Consider the following 10,486-nt stretch of genomic DNA (forward strand, 5'->3'; position numbering starts at 1 on the left):
ATCTAGACAGATGATTAATGGTTACTCAGGTGAAGGGGGATAGTAAGAGCAAGGGATTTCAAAGAAGTATCAGCAAACGAGGGGGGGGTGTTGATGGAAATGCCAAGTAGCTTGATTAATGGTTTTATAATTGCATGTCAAATCTCATCAAATTATACTTTAAATATATTCAGGTTATTGTATGTCAAATATATTTACATAAAGCGTTAAATACTTCAGTGTTAAACTCACAATCCTTCAGAATCAATCTTTCAGAAGTTTTAAGACTAAAGTAAATAAGAATTGAGTGAATTTTTAATTAACAAATTAATAACTTTATGGAAAGACAATCAGTAAAGACATGGAATTAAAAAAATTATTTATAGAGTGGATTCATGGTGGCACAGAGGGTTTGGTCTTGGGCTGCCGACCCCAAGGTTAGCAGTTGAGTTTAGGTGAGACTTTCTATGCCTGCAAAGTTTAAAACGCTCCCGGACAGTTCTACTCTGCCCTATAGGGGCGCTATTGACTCAATGGCAGTGAGGTTTTTGGTTTTGTTTCTATTTCCATGGCCTCTCGTAGCACAAATGCAGCTGTCTGGTTTGTGGCTCTATCAAAGGATTCTTCATAATCTGGCACCCTCCCTTGTGACTTCCCATCAAGCACGCTCAAGGGCAAATGAGGCGGACACCCAGTCGAGCCTGGGATTAGGTGTCTCCCAGAGGAACGCAGCCAAAGGGAGCGTGGTGAGGACTCTGGGATCTGACACTGGGGAAGTTTCGGGTACTTGAACAATGGAACAGTCAGCCCCAGCTCTAGCACAAGCAGCCAACTTCCGGTCTGGCTTGGCGCCTCGCGCCGGAAGTGAGCCGCTCTGCGGTCCAGCGCAGCCCTCGGCGGGCGGACTCTTGGTTCCGCCCCGCGCGGCCCCCTCCAGCCTCGGAGCCCGTTTCTGTCCGCCCCGCGAACCGCAGCCGAACGCCGGTGCGCCAACCAGTCCAGCGTCTGCCGGGGGTTGTGTCGGGGAGCGGGAGCGGCCTCAGCCCTCTCCTGGAGAGGAAAGGCAGGCCGGCGGGGAAACGGCGGCGGCGCTCTTCCCCCGAGGCCCCGCCCCCACATCAGTAAGCGACCGGAAGTAGGGCCTGGTCCTGGCAGGGGGATCCCCGCGCCCTGGTTTGAAACGCGAGGAAATCCCCTCCGGGCCAGGAGAGCCCGCTGTAGCTCTTGCATTCCCCGCACCCCATCTGTGGCCTGCTAGCAGCACCCACGCGCGGCGCCCTGCAGCCCGAGGCCCTTGGGGCTCACCCCTTCCCTTTCCCGCCCCGTGCAGCCTCCGACCATGCCTGCGGGCGTGCCCTGGCCCACCTACCTGAAGATGTTCACCGCCAGCCTCCTGTCCATGTGCGCGGGGGCCGAAGTGGTGCACAGGTACTACCAGCCCGACCTGGTGAGTCCGGGTGGTCGGGTCGTCCAAAGGCATGGAGGTTGGCCACCTATTATTAGAGTCAAGACTTAGGATGAACTAGCAGCCGCAGAAGCGACCCTCCCCAGGGTCTCCAACCTTAGGACGGCACCCTTACAGGGAGAGCCCCCCTCCGCCACAGTCTGGCCCCTGCCTCGTCTTCCTCTGCTATCGCTGCACCTGCCTCCCTGCTGTTTCTCAAGCTCAGCGGACCGCGACCACAAGGATGGCCGGGATTTGGAAATGACTCTTCATCTTCTCCAAGTCCTCGATTTCCTCACTCCTAGGAATGCTTTTCTCCCAGCCCTGGGGTTTGATTCCCCCAGACACTTCCATGTCTGGGGAGACGTGTCCCGTCCAGCTTTTCAGAACAATCCCCGAAGCCTACCTTGTGTGCTATACGGTGTCTTGTCACCTTTTGCAATTACAATAAAACCTGAGTAAGGCATAGATCTGCCCGAGCAGGACCCTGGTGGCACAGGGAGTTCATTGCTGGACGGCTCCGGCTGTAATCTGGGCAGTTCAAACCCAGCAGCCATTCCCAGGGAGAAAGTTAAGGCTATCGGCCTAGGAAATCCACGGGGGCAGGATTTCCTGGTGGTGCGTTGCGCTCTTTCTCACTGTAGAGTCGGCAGTTTGAAACCACCCCCTGCTCTGTGGGAGAACGATGAGGCCTCCTACTCCTGTGAAGAGTGTATGTAGCCCGTGGAACACTATCGCGGCAGTCTACCCAGCCCAGTGGGGCTGCTTTGAGTCGGAATCAACTCCATGGCAGTGAGGGAGTTTTAGAGTTCTCTGAATCTGCAGGCAGATCGCCATGTAAACGACCCCTCATGAGCCCCGTGGTTCCTAAGGGGTGGTCCAGTCGTCAATACAGGGCAGCAAAGGCATGGAGGTTGACCACCTATTCTGAGTCAAGGCTTAGGACGAACTAGCAGGGTACTTCTTGGGCTTTTCCCCCCACTCTACTTTTAGGTCACATTTCAGTATGATCAAAGAGAGCCCTCATTGATGGTCTCTGTTTTGTTTCTTTGTAGACAATACCTGAAATTCCACCAAAACCTGGAGAACTTAAAACAGAACTTCTGGGACTGAAAGAGAGGCAACAGAGACGTCACATTGCTGAGCAGTAGAAATAGAAAATGCAGCTATATGAAGGATGCTGTGAATAATACTGTTATTCTGGAGCATATATATTTTCTTAAATTTATTAAAAGTCCAAGCCACTTGCCTTTAGGCACCTAAGATGATGGTACCCACAGGGGACGGTGCTCACAGCTCAGAACTTACTCAGTGAGCATGAACGATAGCTTGGCCAGTGTATCTTGAAAACTCCCAAAGCTTCTGTCATCAGCTTCTCAAAGGTGTTTTGGAAGATGTTTCGTTTACAGCATGGTTTGAGATACAGTACTGGCCATGTCTTCTCTCATAATTCTAGTTTATTTCTCTGAGTAGGCTTTGATTACACTGGTGTGAGTGGCAATCATAACTAATAAAAGCATCTACCATGAATGTGTGTGGTGCGAAATGAGTATTTCTGTATATAGTAGAAAGTAATGTAGCTACTGAACTGTTGGTAGTTTGAAACATTAGAAGGCTCAAGTTAATGTGGAATTGCGTATATAAAATAAAGCTCACAAATTTCCTAAATTTAAGAAACTGCCTTCTCACTTAATGCTTCAGGTCAACTATATTTGGAAATAGCTGAAGAGCCTCTTGGTGGAGTAGTGGTTACTCATTGGGCTGCTAACTGCAAGGTCAGCAGTCCCAAACCACCAGCCACTCTGTGAGAGAAAGAGGGCTTTCTACTCCCCTAAAGAGATAGTCTTGACCACTACCACCTCCTTCCTCTGCCACTCCGGGTGCTGCTAGTGTGCTCGTTCATTGTGGACCTGGAATCTCCATTGTGAAGCAACAGCCATGGCAGCCGAGAAACCCATGGAATAAGTGAAGGCTGAGAACACCTGCCGTGTTAATGTGAAGGTGGCGGAGCAGGTTGGTTCTGTGGTGCAGTCTAAAGTTAAGAGGCATACGCCACTTAGTCAAGTAATGAAAGCCTGTTGTGAATGACAGGGTTTGTCAACGAGGCACATCACATTCCGATTTGACGGACAGTCAATTAAACACACAGTGGGAAATGGAAGCTGAAGACACAATTGATGTGCTCCAGCAGCAGACAGGAGGTGTCTTCTCCCAGGAAGCCCTCTCCTCTCCTCCCGAACTCTGAACTCTGTTCCTACAGATCGAGAATCCATGCTCAGCTAGAAAACTACAGTTTGATCCCTCCACATCCCGACGACTACACTGTCACTTTCTCTGTTCTTTCATCCCCCTCCCCCATTCTCAAAGGCGGTTTGGAAGATGTTGGGAGCAGGCTCTGAGATACAGCACTGGTGCATGTGCCCAAGCATGCCGCAGTTTCTTCCCCCTTTGTTTATTTCGTTTTTCACTAAAGAGCCAATGGTTGTTTTGATCGATATCAAGTGAAGACGGGACGGGAAGACTGGTTTGGTGAAAACATCCCCTTCCCCATTAGTCGCACGCTCAGCCGGCTCTTCTCATGTTCCAATACGTTAGTTTGCTTTTCACTGTTCAGCAATGACAGTGACATTAAAAAAAATCCTTGTTTGATTGGAAATGTTTTTCATTTATCATTGTAAAACCAAGGATAATTTTGGAACTTTTTTATATGGAGGGCAATCTGCAGGGGTCTTTCAGCAGGGTAAAGGACTCTCAAAGAAATGAAGCCTAGATAGTTTTCCCTTCAAGTCAAGTGTCTTGCTGATTGAAAATTAAGCAAAGAGTTGTAGTCTCACACACTCTCAGGGGGCAGTTCTACCTGTTCTTGCAGGGTCACTATGAGCTGGAATTGACTCAATAGCAGTGAGTTTGGTTTCTAAAAACTGATTTTAGAAACAACAGAGCAGTTGACTTTCTGATCAGGCCTATTTTTCCTGAAGATGTTTTTTATAATTCTGCGTAAAGATGATAGGCTGCCTCTCCAGTTTCTGCATGATACTAATCTTAGGGATCTGTGTGTGTGTGTTAAGCAGGGTTCTCTAGAGAAACAAAACCAGGACACTTAGGATTTTTTTTGGATATAATACTTTATTTTGAAACTATTGCTGCAGATTTAATCTGAAAATACATTTTTAAAATCATTTTATTGGGGGCTCGTACAACTCATCACAATCCATACATCCATCCATTGGGTCAAGCACTTTTGTACATTTGTTACCCTCATCATTCTCAAAACATTTTCTACTTGAGTCCTTGGTATCAGCTCATTTTTCCCTCCCTCCCGCTCCCCCTGCCCCACGACACATGATTTTATATATAGATAGGTTTATATAGAGAAGGAATATGGCAGCTAATTAGTCCACACAGCAGTACAGAGGGTTCAGTTCAACTCACTTCCACAGAACAGTTAACTATACTGGAAGTCCTTCAACTCACATGGGCTGCCAAGTCCAAGGTTAAGGAAGCAGACAGCAGAGTCCTCCCTGGAGCAAGGCAAGCAGTCTGCCCACAGGCAGCAAGCAGCAGGGTGGGCCACCAACCGTCAGTAGCTCAGAAGCTTAGCAAAGCAGGCCCAGATGAGATATTGAATGCCAGCAATGCAAGGCGCCAGGATCCATCAAGCTCAAGTGAAATGCCCACCTGGTGAAGCAGGTCTTGAAGGAGCCTCAAGCTCTAGCAAAGCGATCCACAGGTTGGCCTGGCCCACAGGTAGGGTGCTTCACAGGCTGAGGCAGAGAACTAGCTGCAGCAGCATGCGTGTACGCTTTGATCACCAGAGAGCATGAGAAGGTGGGGCGGCCCTTACAGAGCCATTTAATCTCTGCTCTCCAATCACACAGTGACCTGATTAATCCCACATGGTCCTATTGGCCAGGTTGGCACAATATGCCCACCTATCACAGTGTTGGAACCTCACATATGAAAACCCCTACATGGCAACGGGAGCCCTGGTGGTGTCGTGGTGATGAGTTAGGCTGTGATGCGCATGGTCGACAATTCAAAACCACCAGCAGCGTCCAGAGAGGCCGTGCCAAGCAACCCTTTGTTTCACTGCATCTTTCTTCAGTGCCCTTTCAGTACAACAATATGAGTGACCACAGCGCAGTGCCACGGAGTCGCCTTAAAGCAAAATCAGTTGCAGTTTATTGAGGGACAGACACAGTCCAGATCAGGAAGACGTCCACATTCACAGCATGAGAGGAGCGTGTGAGGACACGGAGCAGGAACTAGAAGCTGCACAAGCCAATCGGCAAACAGGGAAGTCAGAGAGGGACAGTGAAGAGAATTTGGCTGGGAGTTTCACTGGGATCAGTGGTAACGGGTAAGTGCCCGCCAGGACAGCACAGAACAGCAGCAGAACCCGTCTTTCCAGGTAACCAGCTAATCACTTTCTCAACCGTGTCTGTTTCTGGGGGTCCATTGTTAGGATGTATCGATAATGCTGTGCATTAAGAGCCTTCGGGTATGAGTTCTCACATCTTGCATTTGTGTGGCCCGAGAAAAGATCCTCTGGGGACACTGTGATGTCCTGCATCTGCCAGCCCTCCCAGAAAAGAACATCTCCTTCAGGGTATGCCGTCAGGGGCGCTTAAGGTTAGATCGAGCATCGAGGTTAGCGGAACTGCTGTTAGAAAAGGCAGCTGTACAATTCAGCAAGGATTCTGGACACGTCAAGACTTTAAGATGGAGTTTCAGATCGCTCTGTTTTCACGTGCCACGAGCTTCTGCATTAACAAAGGCAGCAATTCAGTCTCATATGCAAGGGCCCCAAATTTGTCACTGGCTGCCATGCCATTTGGCGCCTTACCAGATGCTCCCATCACCAGAGCTTGCTGGCAGGTACAAGGCCTGAGGTCCTGGGACAGAAGAGGAAGTTTTGAATGCAGCATGCTTGCTGTTTACAGCTATTTCATGTCCTGTAAACTTCACTTTCATTTGGTTCAATGTTTGTAGCTGGCATGTATCACTCAGTGCCTGTCCTGAGTCCATTCCGACTCATAGTGACCCTATAGGACAGGATGGAACTGCCCCCGTGGGTCTCTGAGACTCCATGAGAATAGAAACCTTTGTCTTTCTTCGGTGGAGCAACTGGTGGATTTGAACTGCTGACCTGGGCGTTAGCAGCCCAACTTGTAACCATTGCACCACCAAGGCTCCTAGCTGCCATGCCCCAGCTACCAATTGCAAGGATTCTAGGGAAGATTGAAAGAAGATCGACTTTCTTTTTTTTTTCCTTTTCTGTTTCTGAAGAGGGTTACATAACAGTTTGGATTTCCATTCAACAATTGCTTTAGAAGTTGTTCAGCCACCTTGGGTACATTCTTTATGATGCATGGACATCCTCACGATTTCCTTTCTAGTGAATCCATTTCCATTAATATCGTTTCCCTACACCATTACAATCCCCTCTTGATTTTACCTTTATTTTCTTCTTGAGAATATACCGAACAATACCTATGAGGGTGGAGCTTCAAACAGTTCATGGAACTGCTTTGGAAGCTCCTCCTATAATAATGCCGAAGACCGTGACGCCCTCCTTGGAGTTGCGCCATGAGTCTCAGCCTCCTTTCGGGAGCTGTCCCTCCCATGTTAGCATAAAGGCATTCCCTGTTCCGGGTCTGTTGAAGTCTTCAAGTTGCAATTTTCACTTTAATCCCATAGAGTTCCTAAGTGAGCATGATGGTCAAAGCAGAATTTTTTTTTAATTAGTTGGGATTTAATACACACTCGTGTATCGATCGGTATTTCATTTGTTAAGTAGAATGCACAATTGCTACCACAATTTCCAAACATTCTTTTTTCTACATGGACTCCTTGACATCCTCTCTTGTATCCCACCACCTCCACTGTACCCCCTCCCCCCAAACCCCTTATTCTACTTACTGCCCTATAGGTTCATCAATCCTGGGTTTCGTAAACTGGGAAAGCGTATCACACAGCTTCAAGAGGGTGACCTCCATTGGCATAACACCTCTGACACACATATGAACAAACAACATCTGAAGAAAACAATACAAACCACAAATACAGAAAACGTTGGAAACCTTATCAGGTCCGGGCTGCACCCTCGGGGGGGGGGGGGGGATCTACTGATAAAGTTTTAACTGTTCAGGTCAGATTGATGCCTTTGATCATCTGTACTCCTCTCTCCCAAGCACTCTGATTAGTGACCACTTTCCTCTCCTCCCTCAATTTTAGAGAGGGGGACTCTCCAAAGGCTGATTTCCTAGGAAGTTCCACAAGTAAATCTTGAGCTCCAGTGTCATCCATTGCCTTCTGCACCCCCGAGTCTCACAATCTAGGCTGATACTGATCCTACAGCAGACGCTTTTGGCTCGTTGCTAGCTGCCCTTGAGGTGGTTCTGATGCAGAGTGACACTGTACACTACAACAGAACGAAAACTCTCTGGTCCCAAGTCATGTTACGTTTGAGCCCATTGTTGCAGCCACGATGTCAGTCCATCTTGTCTTCCTCTTTTTTACTGCTGTTCCACTTTGCCAAGATTGATGTTCTTTGGCAGGGACTGGTCTTTCCCGACAACATTACATGAGATGAAGTCTCGCCATGCTTGCCCCTAAACATCCTGGCTGTATTGCTTCCAAGATAGACTGGTTAGTTTTTTGGCAGTCCATGGCACTTTCAGTATTCTTTGCCAGCACTGTAATTGAAAAGCGTAGGTTTGTCTTCCATTTTCCCTGTTCAGTGTCCAACTTTCTCCCATGAATGAAGTGATTGAAAATACCATGGCTTGAGTCATTCACACCTCAGTCCTCAAAATATCATCCTTGCTTTTCAACATTTTAAAGACAGAGAGGTCCCGTGCAGATTTACCCAATGCAGCGCATTATTTCATCTCCTGATGCTGATTCCGTGAGCACTGCCTGTGCACCCAAGCGAGACAAAGTCCTTGACAACCTCAACTTTTCTATTTACCGTCATGTTTCCAATTGGTCCAGTTGTGAGGATTTTTGTTTTCTGTACATTAAATTGTAATCCTTGATCTTCATCAGCAAGCTCGCCTTCAAGTCTTACGGTCAGCAAAGTTGTGTCATCTACATGTCACAGGCAAGCCTTCCTCTCATCCTGATGCTGCGTTCTTCTTCATGGGCCCTAGCTTCCCTAGTTATTTGCTCAGCACATGTTTGAGTAAGTTTGATGATCAGATAGAACCCTGACACACATCCTTCTGGAATTTAAGCTGTGCAATATTCCCTTGCTCTGTTCTTAGTTAATGAACAGGTTCTGCCTGAGCACCATGAAGTATCCTGGAATTGCCATTCTTCTCAATCCTGATTTTTACTAGTTCAGCTAAACGAATTTAGACTTTTGTTTTGCTTGTTTCCCAATTCAAAAAGGTAAAATAGTTCCCGAGACACCAACTCTGTATTTCTAATCTAGGTCCTTAGGTTCTCAGTTTAGTTTTGAATGTTTAATGAGGGTCTTCCCACAGGCTTCTGGAAGGAGATTTTATAGTGTCTTGATTTAGTGTAAATCAGTAATACAATCCTTGTTTTAGAACTCATTCATTGAACTTGGTAGACTTTTTCTCTTTGCTGAATTAACATTTCAAAATTGTAGTCCACTGCTTGCTTTAAGGTATTTTTAAGCTTTATTATGCATTGTGTACATACCACCAAGGAGCCATCCCACCCTCTGCCAGTTTCCAGAATGAAGGGGAGATGGGGTATCGCTCATCCTTTGCATGAAGGGCCTGCCCCCAAATCCAAAGTGTGCCCATGGGGAGGATCCTGACTGCGCAGGCCGATGCAGCCATTCAGGTACAAAGGCTACTGAGTAAGATGATTGGATTGCAAGTCCCCTATAAGAAAATGACTTCATGAAGGCCCCCCCACCTTTTAAAATAGTGATTAAAATTCCACCTAAAGTAAAAATGGCTTCTTTATTGCAGTCAGTGCTGATTCTAAGTGGCTTTCCCCAACATATTCCCCACCCTACCCTTTTCTGAAGTTGATGTACCTTAAACACAAATACAGAGACACACACACACACACACACGCATTATCACCACCACCCCACCCCCGCAAGAAGGGCAGCACTGAATCTCTCTGCCAGCAGCTGTCCTGTGCAGAGCACACCTCGAACCAAACTCACTGCCTTCAACTTGACTCTGACACAGCAACCACAGGGCAGAGGACAGTTGCCCTTGTCCATCTCTTTCCTCCACAGAGCTGGTGGCTGGAGGGTTCAAACTGCTGCCCTTTTGGTTAGCAGCCCAACACCACTCAGAGCAGCCTCACTCCAAGTCAAATCCTTCGTTAGGCTTCCATAACAGGTGACTCAAGGACGGGCAGCAGAAAGACCTTTCCGGGAAGCAGAGTGTGGGCAGAAGCAGGTCTGATGAGCCCCATCTAAGCTCCAGAACTTTCCATAGGATGGGCCTACTTCAATGCGTCCACTCCCGTTCCCTTCCTTCCCCAGACATTGGCCCCAAGGGCCTTCTTTAATCAACACTGTGCACTGGACTCCACCTCAGAATGCAGCCTTGGAGAAACAGATCTGAGTGAGGGGATGTAATAATTCACAAGCACTACAACATTCTAACTAGATAACACAACAAAAAGTTATAGCCATGGCATCACTTGACTCACAGCAGCCCTCTAAAACAGAGTAGAACGATCCACGTTTCTGAAACTCGCTCTTTACAGGAGTAGAAAGCCTTTTCTCCCAGAGGGGCTGGTGGTTTCAAACTGCTCCCATAGCAGTTAGCAGCCCAACACCTAACCCACTATGTCACTGGGTCCCTTTAAAATAGGATAGATGCATTGCAACCTGTTTGGATAACTAAATTAGGTAGGTTAATGAGATTTTTGCAAATTATGCATGCCATTGATTATGCATACTAACCCTAGAGTCTATCTACAATGAGCAGAAACTCTGGAAAGCCCACAGACATGTTCGGGATGATCAGCAAAACTGAAATCTCGAATCCAGCAGCTCTTAACCTTTGGGTTGGGACCCCTTTGCGGGTCGAATGCCCAATTCATAACAGTAACAAAATTAGT

General features: G+C 47.5%; 1 protein-coding gene across 3 annotated transcripts; it reads left to right on the forward strand.

Moving 5' to 3' along the window:
• The first annotated feature begins 600 nt into the window (after positions 1 to 600).
• UQCC6 (ubiquinol-cytochrome c reductase complex assembly factor 6) lies at positions 601 to 2,953 on the forward strand. 3 transcript variants are annotated; one of them, XM_075551079.1, is made up of 3 exons: positions 601 to 725; positions 1,310 to 1,426; positions 2,479 to 2,953. In XM_075551079.1, the coding sequence occupies exons 2-3, from the start codon at positions 1,319 to 1,321 to the stop codon at positions 2,572 to 2,574; spliced, it is 204 nt and encodes a 67-aa protein (XP_075407194.1). In that variant the 5' UTR covers positions 601 to 725; positions 1,310 to 1,318; the 3' UTR covers positions 2,575 to 2,953. The 3 variants fall into 3 exon arrangements, with proteins under 3 accessions (XP_075407194.1, XP_075407195.1, XP_075407196.1); XM_075551080.1 differs by lacking the exon at positions 601 to 725 and adding an exon at positions 852 to 963; XM_075551081.1 differs by lacking the exon at positions 601 to 725 and adding an exon at positions 972 to 1,100.
• The last annotated feature ends 7,533 nt before the right edge of the window (positions 2,954 to 10,486 follow it).

The sequence above is a fragment of the Tenrec ecaudatus genome, chromosome 6, assembly GCF_050624435.1.
Source record: "Tenrec ecaudatus isolate mTenEca1 chromosome 6, mTenEca1.hap1, whole genome shotgun sequence".
Classification (NCBI taxonomy): domain Eukaryota; kingdom Metazoa; phylum Chordata; class Mammalia; order Afrosoricida; family Tenrecidae; genus Tenrec; species Tenrec ecaudatus.

What these genes read in the sequence shown, in the direction of transcription:
- UQCC6 (XM_075551079.1), top strand. Translation starts at nt 1,319, where the DNA reads ATGCCTGCGGGCGTGCCCTGGCCCACCTACCTGAAGATGTTCACCGCC. An exon ending in GGTACTACCAGCCCGACCTG is followed by an intron (nt 1,427 to 2,478) that starts GTGAGTCCGGGT and finishes GTTTCTTTGTAG; the next exon opens with ACAATACCTGAAATTCCACC.